Source organism: Panthera leo, chromosome F3, assembly GCF_018350215.1.
Source record: "Panthera leo isolate Ple1 chromosome F3, P.leo_Ple1_pat1.1, whole genome shotgun sequence".
Classification (NCBI taxonomy): domain Eukaryota; kingdom Metazoa; phylum Chordata; class Mammalia; order Carnivora; family Felidae; genus Panthera; species Panthera leo.
Window position 1 is genome coordinate 43,393,435 of NC_056696.1, and position 18,015 is coordinate 43,411,449.

General features: G+C 53.6%; 1 protein-coding gene across 5 annotated transcripts in view; it reads left to right on the forward strand.

Annotated features, from left to right (window-relative positions):
- The first annotated feature begins 675 nt into the window (after positions 1 to 675).
- Positions 676 to 18,015, forward strand: part of NFASC (neurofascin) — a 69,646-nt gene continuing 52,306 nt past the window's right edge. For 3 of the 5 annotated variants that reach the window (XM_042925129.1, XM_042925130.1, XM_042925133.1), the window contains exons 1-6: positions 676 to 769; positions 7,570 to 7,675; positions 9,210 to 9,406; positions 9,867 to 9,989; positions 12,136 to 12,306; positions 16,526 to 16,576. In XM_042925129.1, coding sequence (XP_042781063.1) covers positions 676 to 769; positions 7,570 to 7,675; positions 9,210 to 9,406; positions 9,867 to 9,989; positions 12,136 to 12,306; positions 16,526 to 16,576 — 742 coding nt within the window. Of the gene's footprint in view, positions 770 to 6,772; positions 6,791 to 7,569; positions 7,676 to 9,209; positions 9,407 to 9,866; positions 9,990 to 12,135; positions 12,307 to 16,525; positions 16,577 to 18,015 lie in introns of all 5 variants that reach the window. The other 2 variants (XM_042925128.1, XM_042925132.1) reach the window with 2 other exon arrangements.

Below are 18,015 nucleotides of genomic sequence, written 5' to 3' on the forward strand. Positions count from 1 at the left end.
TCCACCTGTCTAACCCCTAACCCTCAGTGCAGCTGCCTTCACTCTGCCCCTGGATCAGAGGACATCAGTGTGATCTTTTCTCTGTGCCCTACCCCAGACTCACTCAAACCCAGGCCCATACAACACATAGGGTTCCTAGAAGCTATGAGATTCGTGTGTTTCTCACTGGCCTAGTGCATGGCATCTTCTAGGTGCTGGACCAGTGGGACAGTGTTTGTTTCCAGGATTATTCCAAGCAGAGTTGCCCTTCCTTCTAGAACAGTGGTTCTCAACCGGGAGTGGTTTTGTCCTCCAGGGGACAGTTGGCAATGTCTAGAGACATTTTCGATTGGAGGCAGGAGTGGGTTCTACTGGCATCTAGTGGATAGAGGCCAGGGATGCTGCGAAACATCCTGCAGTAATACCCAAGGCAGTTCCCCACACAGAGAATTGTGGGTCCCACATGTGCATCAGCGTTAAGAAATCCTATTCTAGAGCACTGGTCTGTGACCAACAGGACCCTGGAGTCCTTCAGGCCCCGGAGGATTGCTAGAACAGACCACAAGTTCAAGAAAAACTCACTTGGCATTGTATTTCTTTCCACAGCTGAACTCTGTCCGAGAGGCCCAGTTAGAGCTGCTGGAGGCAGCAAGACCCCGCGGGCCGGGGAGCAGGGAGCGGGGCCCAGTACTGAGGATGGCCAGGCAGCAGCAGCCGCCGCCCTGGGTCCACGCAGCCTTCCTGCTCTGCCTCCTCAGCCTCAGCGGGGCCATCGAGATTCCTATGGATCGTGAGTCCTGCCCCATCCTCTTTGATTCTCCTGATTTGGGGCAGAGGAGTTGGGAGGGGATGGGAGGTCGGCGGGGAGTGAAGACCAACTTTGGAAGAGGTTGGGGAGAGGGGAAGTGATTCTGGATGCAGAGCTGGGTTTCCCTGCAAAGAATTGACGGAAGCAGATCCGCGTTTGGGAATGTGAGACGAATTGCGCGGCACGATCTCTGAGGACTGTGGCTGAGCTGATGCTGGGGCTGCCCGGAGCCTGCCGAGCAGGACTGGAGGTGGCAGATTTGAAAGTCAGTGTGTCACTCAGGAGTTCTTCCCTCCACTCTCCTCCCTCCGATCTCTGCAGTCTTGACTTGCCCATCAAAGTGGAGTTTCCAAGGACCAAGTGCAATGGATAGTTCTCATTTGCCTTCCTAATATCTGAGCTGGATCCTAGGCCCTCGCGGCTGGACTAATCAGGATGGATGGCCTGGGGAGGGTTGGGAAGGGAATTATTTCGCAGAAGCCTGGGGCTAAATGAAACATTAAAGTAGAGCTCCATTTTAACACCAGGGTCCAAAACCCAGGCGCTGATTCCCTCTGTTTGTTTTTGCCTCGCCCGTGGCGAAGTTGGAAAGTAAAATCTGTATCATTCTGTTTCCCACGGTGGGGGCATTATTTGGCCATCAGAATCATAAAATAAGGGGTTTGGGATGCCGACAGCCATGTCTCTTGCGGCCGTATCTGTTGCTACGTTCGTAAGTGGCTCAATGACTGGCAGCCATGCTCCATGGCCCTGCATTTAGCTGCGTACCCCCCTTTGCCGCCATTCTGACACCTCCACCGGAATGTCTTGGCATTCCAGTGCTCTGATGTGGGCATACCACCTCTGTCCCCTGTGTCCTGCTTCCAGAAATAGATGGGATCCACATGATGCCGATGCTGACTTGGGCTCTGTCCAGGTGACAGATGTCTAAGGAGGGCTGGGAGAGGGATACAGGCTCCAAGAAGTGCCCACTGAGCTCTCCAAAGCCAGACCCTGGGGCCGGGAGTCAGCATAGCTTGGAGAAGAATTACACATACTTCAGCTCCCCCCTCCCCACTCAACCCTACAAATAATAACTGCCCAGAGGAGTGGCCACTTCTGGGTAAGAGAAGGCCAGCAGAAACTATAAGGACCCAGAAACAAGACGGGCAAGGCCCTGTTGCCTTCCCAATAGCCCCAAGTGCATGTATGTGTGTGTGCATGCACGTGTGTGTGTGCGTGTGTGTGTGTTCACTGAATGGGGGGGGGGGGTCATGACATGAACTGTTCCCGTGGAGACCATCTCCACTGATAGCTCAAGAAAGAGTCTCTCATTAACAATCCCAGGCAGACAGTCTAATAAGGAGCACGATAAGGCCAAGTCCCTGGAGAGCAGAGGGATACAGAGGAAATTGGGTTATCAAAGAAGTGGTGAAGGCTCATTTCCCTTCTGCTGCTTCTCCTCACTCATTCACTTGCCACTTTGATCCCTGGGGCTAGTGGGTGAGGGGTTCCTTCAAGAAGAACTTATAAATAGATGGCTTTGACATCTTTGTGAGGAATCTGGATTTCTAAAGCTCTACCAGAGCCATGGGCAGGTGAGCTAGCAGTCAGTGTCTCCAGAGTACCGCGTGTGGGGCAAAGAGCCACAAGTGCCCTGACCTCCCCCACCACCATCTCCCCACCTCAGTGTCCGTGAGGAGGGCCTCGAGTGTCCCCTACTTCCGGAAATGCATTGAAGGAAACATAGACCTTTCCTTGCTCTGGGTCGCACAGCAAATGGGTGATGGATTCATGAATAGATCCCAGGTCTCTTTAAGATGTACAACTTGATGACCAGGTTGGCACTCGGTATGTCCCACCCCTCCCTCTGCTAATCCCACCTTCTTTTAGTTCTTGGAACTCACCAGAGTAGCAGCTGCCACATGTCTGGCTGAAAGCTAAGTGCTTTAGAAGCATCTCCTTTGAGTCTCATCTTTCGCTGACAGGTTAGAAAACCGAGGTGCAGAGAAATAAAGCCTTTCTCTCCAGCTCATAAGTGGCAGGGCCAGCACATGACTACAGCACCTCTCTGAATGAGGAGGTGAGGTCTTTTGTGACACCAGGCCTGGTGCCCCGGGCCGCCGCACAACAGGAAACTCACGATGCCTGCCCGAAGCATGCCTCCTATGCCCTATACCTCCCTGCCGGCTGCAGGCTCAGTGGCCCTGGTGACATGTCCAGAATAAGCCTACAGAAGATGAATGCAAGACAAGAGAAGGCCAGCCCTTCAGAGGGGACCCAGTTGCCCAGGGAAGAGGTCCTCTTCAGCCAGGTTTTCCCCTCTTGCTGGGCCCAGCATAACAGGTGCCCCCCAAGTTACCTGAGCCCACCCTTCCTTCTTCACCCTAGGCCGTGGCCCGGTGGGAGGGGCTGGGGAAAGACCGTACGTTCTTACTCCTCTCCCCCCAGAGTCATTGAGGTATTTATTGACATACAACATATGTAAGTTTAAGGTGTACAACTTGATGATTTGCTACACGTATACATTACGCAATGATGACCCCATGGGTTAGTTTACACGTCCATAATTACCTTTTGTGTGTATGGGGTGGCAACTTTGAAGATCTGCTCTCTCAACAACTCGCAGGTGTATGATATAGTTCTGTTAACTACAGTTGCAGGCCGTACGTTAGGTCCCCAGAACATACCCATCTTAGAGCTGGAACTTTGTATGCCTTGACCAGCATCTCCCCACTTTCCCGCCCCCCTCCCAGCCCTTGGCAACCACCATTCTACTTTGTTTCTTTGAGTGTGAAGTTCTTAGATTCTACATAGAGTGAGAACATACCGGATCTTTCTCTGACTTAATTTCACTCAGCGTAAGGTCCTCAGGGCCTATCCGTGTTGTCACAAAAGGTAAGAGAGAGATGCCTACACCTCACGTTCACTGCAGCGTTATTCATAAGAGCCCAGATGTGGGAGAAGTGAAGGCCAGGCACTCTTCTGGGAGAGGCTGCGGGGGCTCTGGCTAGAGGCTGCCCTGTCAGGGGTGCCCTTCCGCTCGCTTGCCCCTTCAGGGGGCATTATCTGTGCCTTGAGGACCGGGGCACTGCTTCTGCTCTGGGGAGTTTGGGCCCAGCAGGCTTCCTGGAATAGCCCCCGGCGGCTACACAATCCCTCATTGAAGCCCCGGCCTCCAGCTCCCGCCGCTGTGCCAACAGAGTCACACGCACCCGCCTCACCCCCCTCACCAGCCCCAAGGAGAACAGCGTGACCTTTGAAGAAAGCAAAGGGTCGCCTCATCAACAAGAGTGGGTTTGCCAAAAAGTGAGTCTGCTGGCAGCTCGCCCCTCTGTCCCCCTCTCCACGTCAAGGGACTGGGCATTTTTCTCCTAGGAGCCCACAGAGGAGACGGTGGGGTGGGAGGAACATTTCTTCCTCACTGTCATCCCAAATAGTGCTGCAGGACGACCTCAATACACACACACACACACACACACACACACACACACACCCTTCAGGGATGGGTTGGGTGCCAGGGACTGTAAATACCAGCCAGGGAAAGAGAAGAAGTGCATGTATAAAGGAACCTTGCAGACGGGGCAGGCACCTGCCTTACCCCCTGCAGAGCTCATTGGAAGACTTTTCCTCCCCCTTGGAAGGCAGAAGAGCAAACTCATTTTCCACTTGACATCACCAGCAAGTTCTATAGATGGAGAGAAGGGCAGGTGGTGTAACAGAGGGTTTGGGGGGGGGGGGGTTGTCACAGGACTAAGTAGGCTGCCCTTGTCCCCAGGCACGCGGTCCTCACGGTCATCTCCCTATGGTGGCTTGTCCTCTGGTTTGGTTGTGTCTCTGTAATAAATTCCTTGGTGGCACAATGACGGTTGCAGATGTCATTACCTCCTTAGGGAATTAGACTCTCAAGAGGCCCCTGGCCTGATTTCAGTGTGGGGCTGGGGACAGCATCCAGCCAGCTCTGAGGGTCTCCACTCCCCCCAAGACCTCCCTCCTTACTCTCCTTTGTCCAGAATGTCAAGGAGGAGAGAGTGTTGGGGCTCCACTTGGCCCACCCACCTCTCTGGCCAAGGACAGATCTGTGAAAGGAGCTTTGGACCAGACTACAGGAGAACTGGTCCTTATTCCAGTTCTGCAGCAAATTTGCTATGTGACTTCCCTTCTAAGAATCTGAGATTCCCTGGATAATGTCTAGGGCTCTTTCCATTGAGCCAACCTTTGATTTTATAAAAGAGAGGCTTGAAGGCCATGTGGGCAAAGCAAAACCCCTGCCAGGACAAGGACAGAGCCCTCCACTGTGTGTGAGGACCCAAGAGACATCAACTGTGTCTTGAGATGAAGAAACCGCAGGCCTGGGCTAGTGGTCAAAGGGCCTACTTCTCCTGAAAATGGCCCGTTCTCCCCTCCTCCTCCTCCATGCCCAACCACACTGGCTTTCCAGAACTATCTTTCTTGGGCCCCTGGCAGGAAGATCTTATATGGGTGAAGATACCATCATGGGGAGTTCCCGGCGGCACGTGTTCAGAAACCACAGATTTCTGCTTTTCCCCGGACTTTTCATTCCTTTTTGTTTCCTGCCGAGGCTGCACCCAGGCAAATGGCAAAGCAGATAAAATATTTCAGTGCCCCAGCAAACACACAACCCTGGCCCACTTGAAAGAATTGTTTTGAACCTTTTCGTGGGTCTTACTCAAGACTTTCATGTACCAACAGTGTGGATCGCAGGGGACTCGTTCCTGCCACACTCCACCTTTCCTCTCTCATGTCTGTCTTCTCTCTCGTGACTCTTCCGGAACCTCTTGGTCCTGCCTTAGCCCTGCCTGCTGCACACCGCCCTTCTCTGGGCCCCTGGACTCCTCTTCCACAACTCACTGCGGCTGAGTCAGAAAGCTTCGAGGTCACCTTGGCTCCCCCGCAGCCTTTGCTTCCCGGGGAAGCACCCACTCTGAAGAAGTCAGCCCACAGCACCAACACGTATCTGATATCTGCACCAGCGTGACATACGCACGGCCTGTTACTTCATGATAGAACCATAAAGAAGGGACATCTTACGAAGTTACAGAAACACATGTTCTCCTTTCTGCGAATTTTAACCAAGACCTCCTCCCCAGGAAGCACATGACCATCGAAGATCCTGCCGTTCGAAGCTTGGTACACATACCACCAGCTTGTCAGAAACGTAGGGTCTGCTAAATCAGAATCTGCATTTTAACCAGACCCGTCCCCCCACCCCCCGCCAGCCTGGGTGATTCATACACTTGTCAGGTTTGAGAAACCCGACCTCAAACATGCACACACCTGTACACGAGCACCCGCACATCTCAGGTGTGCAGACCTTTGCTACCTGCCTCTTTATCCTTTTTGTAAAAAGCACAGAAAGGAGTGGTGGGCTCTGTTTCATCCCTGCACTTGTTTGGAAGAGGGATTTCCGTAGGGCAGCGTATTTCTGCCATGAGCAGAGCCGCGGTGATTCATCGGTCCCTAGAATTTTCCAAAGGATAGGCAAGAAGGTGCTTGCATCTGGGACAGAGAAGAAGGTGCGGCGGAAGGAGCGAGGCCTGTGGACCGTGTGGGCTTTGCCTCATAGCCCTGGTTCAGATCTGCTGCTGCCAGGCTTCTCAGCCTCAGCCTCACCCGGGCACCATTGGCCGGGGGGCCCGCTTTCCTCAATGGCGTCCAGAGAGGGTGGACGGCATCTTTAGAGCCCAGCCTCTTTCCAGCAGCATCGTCCCGTTCGATAGTTGGGCTTTCCCGGCAACACCACTTGATGAGAAGCCGGTCTTTCTGCTCAACTGCTTGGTTTGAGCTCCCCGTGGAAATGTCGCCTCTGTGAAGCGCTCGCTGAGTCCGTCCCCACCTCTGGGTGGCTCTCCCACCGAGCGCTGCAGCCCTACTCTCCCGGCAGGCTGGGGCGTGAGGACCCCTGGGCGAGTAGTCATGTACGATAACCTATAACCTCTGTCTTCTTTTCTCCCCCTCACAATGCTAACCCATCGGAACTAACAGCAAGCATTCAGAATGAGCGTAAGTCCCCTGGGCGCCTCTGTGCACCTGTGCCTCTGGGAGGTAGGAGGGCAGCAGGGAGGGTGGGAGAAGGCCAAGTGAGGAGATGGGGGGGGATCAGCCGCCTCTCCACCCTGCCTGCTGGGGGTTTCTTGACACCAGGGCCCTGTAGTGCGGTCCCTTACCACACGGGGACGCAGCCATCCACCCGGAGATTCCTGTTGCTGGGAAGGGCAGAGGAGCAGGTGGGTAAGAAGGGCCTCTGCTCCCCACCCTCAAGTAGCTGGCAAGGAGCACCGCGGAGAACACTGGAGGTGGGGACCAAGCGTGAGAGGAGCTGGTTCTTTGGGCCCAGGCCCTGGGAACTTGAACCTGTGAGCTCCAGCCTCACCACAGTTCGGCCGTCTGTTGACCCTCCAGGGCTCAGAACCATCACGGCTCCTAGGCTCTGGAATGTGACCTGCGCTGGGTTCCTTTATTCATTCGACAAACATATATCAAGAACTCTTGTGCACAAGGCATCATACTGAGTGTTGGGATAGAAGAATGGGTAAAACAAAAGTTTCTCGTAGGGATCCCATGAGATCTTCGAGGGATTCTTCTTAGGCTCAGTCTTTGGCATAACCCCCTTTCCTGCGGCCCCATTTAAGGAGCTGGGTCCCCAAAAGGAGGCACTGCCCGCCCCCCGTTTGCCTGCTTGTCCTATGGCTCCTGAAGATGTTAATTTCAGCCATTCCCCGAGCCCGGGGCCCCCGGCAGGTCCCCGCAACCCTGACCGCTCCCTGTTTGTGCTGTTGCAGTGTCCCAGCCCCCGACCATCACCAAGCAGTCAGTGAAGGACCACATCGTGGATCCCCGTGATAACATCTTGATTGAGTGTGAAGCAAAGGGGAACCCGGCCCCCAGGTGAGTGCGCTGGCAGGTAAATCCAAGGGGCCCCGCAAAGAGGGCATTGAGACCACACCCCTGCCCTTCAGAGAAGAACCCCCGTCCTCCTGAAGAGGACATGAAACAGAAGCACGGAGATATTATGCCCCTTTGCCAAGGTCTCCCAGATTGAAAAGGGCAGAGCTTAGATTTAAACCCAGGCCTCTGACTGCACTGCCCCCACCCCCCACCCCCACCCCCAGGCCAGGTTTGTCTCCAGCAGACAGAAAACCCTGGAGATTCAGAGATGTTCTGCTATTGGTCCCCCGTCTTCAGAGCAGCCTCCACAGGCTGGACTGTTCCAGGGCCTCGTGCCTGATTCAGACCAAACATGACAGGACCCCGTGCAGGTGTCTGTCAGGGAAAATGAGGCAGGACAGAGCCTTGGGTATATGGCAGCCTTCTTCTGCCCACCCCCCACCTGGTCTGCGTGAGCCTGAGAACGAGCAAGGCCTCTCTCTCACCCAGGGTGGAAGGAACAGGGTCACCCTGCAGGGTCAGGCAGGGCATGGATGGCCTTACTTCTGAAGTTTGGTCTTTGCCCCCCACGGTTCCTTTGCAGTAACAGTGATTCTGAGACACTGAGCAGCCACTCCTGCTTCTTTTAAGTTATGTTCTGGACAGCTGTGCACACATCCCCACCCCCCCCAGAAGGAGAGGGAGATTCTAGCGTCTTCCCCTCTGGGCTCAGTTTTGTGAGGGCTGCTTGTTCTTTCAAAGCTGGCCCTCCTGGGCTAGAAGGTGCGGCCACTGCTGTCTTCTGCACCCATGAGCAGGAGCATGGATAACCCGGGCCATTGCTCTTTGGCTTTGGCTTTAGAGTTGGTTATTGAATGAGACAGGAGAGGTAGAGCCAGCTCCCCGATGTGCTTGGCCTGGGTGAAATATTACAAAAAATCAAACCCCCCGCCTAGGGACACCTGGGTGGCTCAGTCGGTTAAGCCTCTGACTCTTGCTTTTGGCTCAGGTCACGATCTCATGGTTCATGGGATCAAGCTCCGAGTCAGGCCCCGAGTGGATGGTGTGGAGGCTGCTTGGGATTGCCTCCTTCTCCCTCTCTGCCTCTCCGCCCCACCCCACCACTTTCACACACGCCCTCTCTCTTTCTGTCTCAAAAAGAAATAAGTATTCTTTAAAAATAATAATAATAAAATAAATAAAAACTAAAAGTCCCTGCCTGCTCCCGCAAAGAACATCGTCCCCTGGTGGCTATGTGGGTATCTACCACTTCCAGCCATGACTCCCAGCCTTGGCTGGGTAAGAGCGCTAATGTCAGGGACGTGCCCCCCACACGGTCATCTGACTGCCACCTAGGACTCTGCATTTTATCAGGCTTCCCAGTCAGTTCTGCCGCTCAACCAGGGTGGGACCCACTGGTATGGAGGTGCGGTTATGGGACAGGGTCAGGGACCAGAGCCCCGAGGCTCTCACCTGGAGCCCGGAGCCCACCCTGTTTCTCTTTGTGGTCCTGCCTCTCCCCTCCGCGCCCGTCCCCCGCCCCCATCATACACAGCTTCCACTGGACTCGCAACAGCAGGTTCTTCAACATCGCCAAGGACCCCCGGGTGTCAATGAGGAGGAGATCCGGGACCCTGGTGATCGACTTCCGCAGTGGGGGGCGGCCCGAGGAATATGAGGGGGAATACCAGTGCTTTGCCCGGAACAAATTTGGCACGGCCCTGTCCAATAGGATCCGCCTGCAGGTGTCCAGTGAGTAGCATGGGCAGAGGGGGGACCGGCATGCCCTGCTTCTGGGGAAATGGCGGGGGAGCATGGAGGGTCATTCCAGAAAGGCCGCCCCTGCCCTTGGCTGCCTTGGTGCCCTGCAAGTCTTGCTTGCTGTTTGCCTCTGAGGAGGAGCGCACCTCCCCCTACTCAGAAAGATTCCTGGGAGAGGAGGCTACCAAACCAGTCTTGAGCAACTTCACCTGCCTTCTGGGCAAAGGAGGAGAGGAAGGAGAGGAGCCTTTGAAGCTGTGTATTTATTTAGACAAATGGCCTCTGTTCTCTCGCTGTACCTTGCCTAGACCCACGGGGGCTCTCTCCCCACTCCCTTGTTCTCCCATCTCCCCTTGTCCTTCTCCCCCTTGCATTTCTGCCTCTAACCTGCTCCTTGCCTCGGCCCCAGCCATCCCCCTCATTTCACCCGCCTCTGTCTGACTCTCCCCAGAATCTCCCCTGTGGCCCAAGGAAAACCTAGACCCTGTCGTGGTTCAAGAAGGTGCTCCCTTGACCCTCCAGTGCAACCCCCCACCCGGACTTCCATCCCCAGTCATCTTCTGGATGAGCAGCTGTAAGTCTTGGGGGGCGTTTGATTTCTACTTTAATCTTAAGGAGGGGGGTGGGTGTGTGAAATGGGAAGGGCTTGCCCAAGGCTGGAAGGCCTTCACTTGTGAGAAGCTGGTGTAAAGGGGCCACGTGGCTGAGAACACGGTGAGAGGCCGCTCAGGCTAATTTCCTAGCCTGACTGCTGATAGCAAGTTGCTTAACATCTCTGGGCCTCAGTTTCCTCTTCTGGAAGAAATAGGGCTAATCGCTGTCCCTCTTTAATAGGGCCATTGTTAGGATAAATGAGGTCATACAGCCAAAATGCTTATAACAGAGCCAGATGCACGGTAAAGTGCTCAGTAATATTTGTGATGATGGCGAGTTGACAGAAAGCCTCGTGGTTCAATCTCTGGTTGGTCTGGATTTACTGGGACACAGCCAGGCACAGGGATGTAACCTTTGATAAAGGAGCGATAGGGAGACGGTGTTTGCAGAGGGACAGAGTATCGTCGAGAGCTTGTTCGGTTCTGTTTTGGACTGAGACTCTTCACCACTCTGGACCTGTTTCTTCCCACATTTTCAACCAAAATAAGTGGGGACGTGAGTTATAAAGGCGACTGGAGCGCCGCTGTCTGTGTCTTCCCGGCTTCCCCTCCGCCTCCTTCCGTACCTGCTCCCCTGTCTGTCCATCCATCGCTCAATGTATAGATCTGCCTGCTTGCCTGCTTATCATGCATCTTCCGTCCATCCCCGAGTTTTTAGCGGCCTGCTTCTGAAAGAGGCTGCCTGTCGAGGAGGCAGAGTTGCGCATTGTTTTGCAGACAGAGGGCTTTGCCCTCATTCATTCTCTCGCTACATCACCATGGTGCATACGCCTGGGGAAGGCTGCCCGGCCACGGGCTGGAGGGTTGGTTAGTTAGCTAACAGCTCAGACCCTCTCATCCCCTGCATCACTCCCGTCACCAGCTTATGTCCATGCTGCCTCCCGAGCAGATCTCGTGACCCTTGCTGGCATCTGTCCAACACAGGCCACCATCCGCATTTCCCTGGGTTGCCATAATCAGCCATAACTGGCCTCCTTGGTCTTCCCAAAAATGAATCTGATAGTTTCATTTGTATTCTCTGAGCCCTTCACTGTCTCCTCCATCACCTCGGACGAAGTCCAGACTTCTTTCCCTTCCTGATCTGGCTCCCTCTGCCTCCCCAGCCTTTCAATACTTGGCACAGTGCCTGGCACACAGTAGGCCTACAGTAAATCTTGGGTAAATGATTTGCAGAACCGACCAGCCCATCGTTGAAGGGTTGGCATCATTAACTTTGAGCCTTAAGAAGTAGCGTCTTCAGGGGCTCCTGGGCAGCTCAGTTAGTTGAGTTTCCCGCTCTTGATTTTGGCTCGGGTCCTGGTCTCACGGTTCATGAGATTGAGCCCCTAGTCAGGCTCCGCACCGACAGGGATTCTCTCTCCCTCTCTCTCTGTCCCCCTCCTACTCGCGTGTGCTCTCTCTCTCAAAATAAATAAACTTCAAAACAAAAAGAAATAGTGACTTAATAAACAATTGTGGGGGGGGGGGGGCAGGGTAGGAAGGAGTTTGAGTTTACGTCTAATGCTTCAAAAATCATAGATAATGTAGTCAGCCTCCTCAGCCACTCCCAGGATGTCACTAATTCTAAAAAGCACCATTTTCATGTGTTAACCATCACTGAAATTAGGAAGCACCCTAAAATTGATGGTGCATATCATTGATTAGTATGTATCTCGCGATTATAATTGGTAGTGCTGGTGGGAGTAAGAGCTTCAAATAGAAAACGAGTGAATTTGACTCTTGATTTGGGAAGCAAATCCCTCCCTCTGGCTCGGGGCCAGAGTTTTTCTGGCATGAACAGGAGGCGGAAAAGTATGGCCATAGAGCATGGGTGTGGTGGGCAGACCGGTGTGAATCTGAATCCTGCCCTTCCGTCACTGCTTTTGCAATGCAGGACACATTAAATCCACCGCTCTCTTATCTGTAAAATTCGAATAAGCCTTGCCTCAGAGTTGGAGGATTAGACCAAATAACGTTGAATTCCTGACCCACCGGGCGCCCTGTTGGTCCTCGACTGCCAGAACTATCATGATTGTATTACTGTTACCATTACTGCTAACCCCCCTCTGTACCTCTGCTTCCTAATAGCCATGGAGCCCATCACCCAAGACAAGCGCGTCTCCCAGGGCCACAACGGAGACCTGTATTTCTCTAACGTGATGTTGCAGGATATGCAGACAGACTACAGCTGCAATGCCCGCTTCCACTTTACCCACACCATCCAGCAGAAGAACGCGTTCACCCTCAAGGTCCTCACCAGTAAGTGCAGGTCCCTGCCGGGGGCCAGGAGCCAGGGGCACAAGCCCACTGAGCTCATGGAGCCCCAGGCACCTGGGTCTGGGGGAAGCCTTGTCCCCGAGACTGACCAGGGAATCCTCCCGGCTCATTGTGCCTCAGCCACTCGAGCCACTTGAAACGACATCTCTTCATTCTGAAGCCTTGGGTTAAACTTGGTCCCACTCTAAGTCAGTGCCTCTCAAGCTTCGGTGTCAGTCCGAGTCACCTGGCCAACTGGGCAACCATCCCAGGCTCAGCCCTAACCTGCCTCCACGGTCCCGGCCTCCGTGTTCTCCATTAGCTCTCTAGGTGCCCTGGACACACAGCGGCATCGGAGAAGCACTGCTTCGAGTGGCCATCTGGCATCTCTCTCGTGCACGCAGCTTGAGTATTTCTTTTATGTCTAGCCGTTGTATGGTTGTCTGTACTTCTAGAATAAAGCCATAGTACAGAATAGCCAAATGAGTAGGGACACCGCCATGAATTGTGCTTGATTCTGTAACACGTATACGCTGGACCGCCTGGAATGACTGCGTTTGCAAGTTGCAGACTTATGTTCTGGTTTTATTTGTTGCCGTTTTTATTTCCCGACGCCGTTTGGCTGGTGCCAAGGGGAGTTCGCATTTCCCGATCCGCTTAGCACGGGTGGCCCTCCACGGAGGAGGAAACCTAGTCAGTTCACAGAGATACTTCTTGCCGGGGACCCGCCGGCCTGGAGCTCTGGCTTCAAGTCCTCAGCCTGCTTTAGGGCATTGGGTTCAAAGTGGCCGTGGTAGTTTGCAGCGTGGGTTTGTAACAGGCCTTCTCGAGAGGAGACCTCAGTCTGTCGGACTCAGCTGTGAATGCCGTTTTCCACACCGTGGACGGTGGTGGTTTTGGGGGAGGCCAGGCAAATGGCATCACATAGGCACCGGCAGCTGCCGCAGGTGGGGGAAAACAGCCTGAACCCCAGAGCCCACACACCTCCCAGAAGGGCGCGGGGAGAGGCCGGGGGAGCTCACTCCTCACTCACGACAGCTGGGGGCCTGGCCCCCTCGTACTGTCGTCTTTCCTCAGCGGTCCCTGCCAGTGATGGAAGCAGGTGGTACTGAGAGCCCCCAGCCCCACACTCCGTGTCCACTGGGCATCGGGGTGGACCCCCAAGGAACAGCTTTCTTCCTGCTCCCCTTCTCCTGTATGGAAGTTTTTTCCCTTCTTTTTTTTTTTTTTTCTTTTCATTTTCTTCTCTGCTTTCTCACTCTCTTCCTCCGTCCTTCTTCCTTTCTTCTTTTCTCCTCCCTCATCTTCTTTCTCTCTGGACCCCATTGAACCCTCCTCCAGCCCATCTCCCCCGCTTCTGCAGCTCCCGACGCACTGTTCTAAAGTTGGTGTCACGCTGCCCATAATTTGCTAACCAATAGGATGGCCAGAAACCCCAGGAAAAGCCCCGCGTGCTCCTGGCAGGATGACCCAGCTTCATTCTGCTTGCTGCCCCTCGCTGGCTTTCTTATTCCGGACCCAGGCCCAGAGGGGACCCTTAGAGAAGAAAGTTGGGCTGCCTGAAGTGTCTCAGTGCACGTCAGGAGCAATCGGCTGCCAGCTGGCTGAGCTGAGGAGGACAGTGTGGTCTGCCCAGGACCTCGGAGTGGCCTCTGGAGCCAGGATGCGGCCGGCAGTGCTGGGCAGTGAGGGCAAGATGCGCACTGAGCCAGTCCCCGGACGGCCTTCGGTGCCGTCACCTGGATTCCTTTCTGCTTGCCCGGTGCGATGCTGGAAGTCAGCCTCCTGTTGGGGGAGTGAGTCAGGTGACCTTCTGTGGTCCTCAGTGTCATGTGGGGTGCACGCAGGGAGATGGAAACGGTAAAGCGTCTTCCTCTGTGGAATGAGGCAGCTAGAGATTCTCAACATTTAGAAGTTCGACTTTCCAGAAACATCCTTTTCTGTACCAGAGGAAGAAAAGGATATTCATTTTGGGGTCCCCTTCACCACTGAAAACTCTTTCCTCCGAATGCCGAGAACCCCCCAGGTGATGAGAACAGAACCCCGTCCGCTTCCTGGAGTTCTCCCAGGGGCAGCTTTGGCTGGGAGCAAGTTCTGGGCATCTGCGCCAGCCCAGAATTGGGCACAGTTGCTTAAAATAGCACAGTTGTGCTCTCTCTGCTTTCCTGCCTGGAAAGGACATAGGCTCTTTCTTGTACCGCCAGAACCAGGTCTGGGGGTGGGAGGCAAAATAGCCATGCTAGGACAGCTTCAAAGTCTCTTCTCACCATGCCCCTCCACCACCGTTTGCCCCGTGGGGGAAGAAACCAATCTCATCATGCCTGAGTTTGCACTACCTACGTAAAAGGAAGGGGGAAAAGGTATCTAATACAAAACACTGGGTGATCTGAAATCATTTTTCAAATTTGTTTTGGGTTGCGGTCAAAGACAAACAGCAGAGTCGGGCTCACAAAGATGTGTGTGTCCTACTTTGCCCACACCGGAACAGGTCCCTTTGGGTGCCTTCTGCCACAATAAGAGGTGACCGTGGTGAAGGAGGAGGCTTCTCTGCTGAGGCAGACAGTGAAGCACTAAGCCTGCTTCCTTCTAATGTCACTTCTAATCTAAGTGACACTCTTAGGAGTCAGAAAGCCTCCCTGAATTTCTCAGCTGTGCTGCAGAATCCACAAACCGTGAGGTTAGTTCCAAGCTCGGATCACTTCTCTGCAAAGAGGTGGGTTCTGTTTCACCTTGGTCGCATGGGAGCCTAGGAGCATGAAGCCAGGGCCCTTTTAGCTGTGTGCCCCTGTCCTCCCAAGCCAGAGGAGGACCGTCCCCTCCCAAGGCAGCCTCAGCCCCTCCTCCCCTCTGCCACCCTGCCTCTTCATTCCGCGGCAGGCTGAATCCCACCCTTAGCTCCAGGTGAACCCAAGCCGACTCTCCAGACTGGCTCGGACTTTTCAACATGCCCCATCTTAAGGGATAGTTCTGAATAATGCACATCTCCCCTAGTGGATGTTAAGCAGATTTGGGAAGCGATGCAATACGGTCCCAGCGAAGAGTGTTCACAGCCTCTATAATCGGTTGTAACACGATTTGATCTGTCTTCAAATATGCAAATATTCTGGCACAACGCCTTGCCTCCCTCGGGCGGTTGGACTCTGTCCCTGGCTTCTCAGGGCTGTCTGCTTGGCTTCCAGTCGGCTGTACCCCTCACCCCACCCCCTGTTGGTACCATCAAAACTTGAACCCAGTAGCTGGACGGGGATGGCGGTAGAATGAAAAGCACAGCCTTGGCATGCTTCAGTGCCCTGTTCCAAAATGTCTTTCACGGAGGATTAAATGCCCAAGGGTCTTAATTACCTAACGTCGGAACCAAAGCCGCCGACCTCCTGCTGAAGGGATGACTTCAGCCCCAGCCAGTCTAGGAGCTCTGAATCTCTAGCTTGGTCAGCGGGTTTCTCCCATCCAAGTGTAAAACTCCTAGCCCATACCCTGTCTCTCCTGTCCCAGGCTCCCTTTCTCTTCCGAAAATCTGAACCGCAGCCTGGCTCTCTCTGCCTCCCTGGAGTAGAAGGAGGCCTTCTGCCAGCAGTGACATCTCAGAGACCAGGGTGGTGCCCGCTGGTCAGGTGGGCTGGGGAGGCCGGGTGCTTCTCGCTGGCAGCCCGTGATCACCGGGAGCGGCCAAGGGCCCCTGTGTCCCTCTCTCTCTGTCTCTCTATCTCACTCTCTCTCTCTCTGTTGATGAACTGTATCTCTTGGACTGTCTTCTCTCACTGAGCTCCCACCACTGTACCTTACCTTCTCAAGGAGGGCTCTGCGCTACCCGCCCCCCCCCCAAGAGCTGGCCTGATCCAGAGCCCTGGGCACTGAGGATTTTGATGGGAAGTTGTTCAAAAGACCGCTGCGGGATTCCACTAATCCTTATCTCATTTGATTGGAAACATAGGATCAAGCCATTAAAGGTCAAGCCTAATTTCTTTCATTAAAAAGAAACTTATCTTATTATTGCCTTCTTTTGCAGGATTTAACCTTTTCTTCCCTTTTTTGGGCTGTTTTATGTTGCTTGTTCTTCACCAGGCACATTTCCTTTTCAAATTTGCCGTGTCTTTCCTTTGCCAAAAAAAAAAAAACCACCGGTTGTTTTCGTGGCTTTGCGTTTCTGTTGTTCTCTCCCCGTTTATGCCTCCATGAGCTCTCCGTGGCCTCCTGTTTGCTCACCTTCTTTTGTTTATTGCAGACAACCCCTATAATGACTCGTCCTTAAGAAACCACCCTGACATATACAGTGGTGAGTCGCCGCGGTAACCTTGGGAGTAACCTTGCCTGTCCTAACCCCAGTTTGCCTAACTCGACTGATACCGTGTCATTAACTCACGCCGGGTGGCAGGGCTGACAGTTGGTCAGACCAGGGTAGGACTTCAGAAGAGCTTCTGGGAGGACTCAGTAGAATCTTAGGAATCAGTGGCGGATGGATGGAGAGCATCTGAGGACAGATGCGTCCGCACGCACGTTGAGGAGGAGACGGAAGTCTGGTTCCTCCTAGTGGTTTACAGTACACGGAAAGCTTTGTGGTACATTTAGTTAGCTCCTACGCATCTGGATGTGAATTGCCTGCTCTGCAATCTAGCCGTAGTTACTGGGGGTGCCGTGTCACAGGCTCCGTGTGTCTTTAAAATCCATCTGGCAAATATGAATGAGAGTTCACTGCTGAGTTCTCTTTTAAGGTAAGTATAAAGGAAGACGGACCATCCGTGGCTCTATGGCCTGGGTCTCTTGCCTCCTCCAGCAGTGTGCACAAATGGGTGGGTGCCCACCCACCCACACGCTTGCAAGTCATGGGACACTTTCCATGAGGCATATTTCTGACGTAGCCCACAACCGGTCGCTCAAGCTGATTAGTAGAGTCATTAGCTATTTCCACACCTGAGCCCCCACCCCCCACCATGGCTCAAGAATGTCTTGTTTCCCTTGAGCAGCCAGAGGAAACATCATTTACTGGCTTTGGCGAGGCAGCTGGCCCCCATCATCCGTTACGCCTTGGAAGCTGAGGCTGTAGGTCCCCAGGGGGGTCATTGTGGGCTCAAATAGATAGGAAGTGTCTGCATTGTGATGTGCTAATATAAACAATGATTGGGGTCTGGAGTGGGGGGTGGGAAGGGGGAGTGTGAGCCGGGGAGAGAGGCAAAGGCTCTAACTTGGCATCAAACAGGTAGAACCACACTGAGATTCTGCCAAAGAGATTTACTGCCCAAGGAAGCGGGGGACCTTTGTTGGATTCTGGGCATTGTTTGTTTTCAAAATAATGGGGCCAACCACCGTGGTGTCAAGAGCCCCGGAGCACTGGTGTGGAATGTGCCTTTCTCTAAATTGGATTTCAGATAATCTATTATGGAAGGATTCTCGAAGCTAGAGTGTATCAGAGCCAGAAGGTCCCTTAGAGACCATCTGGTCCAAACTGCTTGCTTTGTGTAAGATAAACTATTCAGGGAGGCATTGTTTTATCAATGGGATAAGTTTGACTGATTCCAGCCACTAAAATTTTGTGACTAGTGGTAGATGTGATTACAGGTGAATGAGTGGGAGTTGTAAGAACCATCCAGGGCTATGAAACGAAGCAAAGCTCGCAAGAACTCACAATGGAGATGGACCGCCTTCTCCTCAATCCAAGGTAGAATGAATGGGGTTGGCCCAAGGATGAAGCCAGCTGGAAGAGGTGTAAAGTCAAAG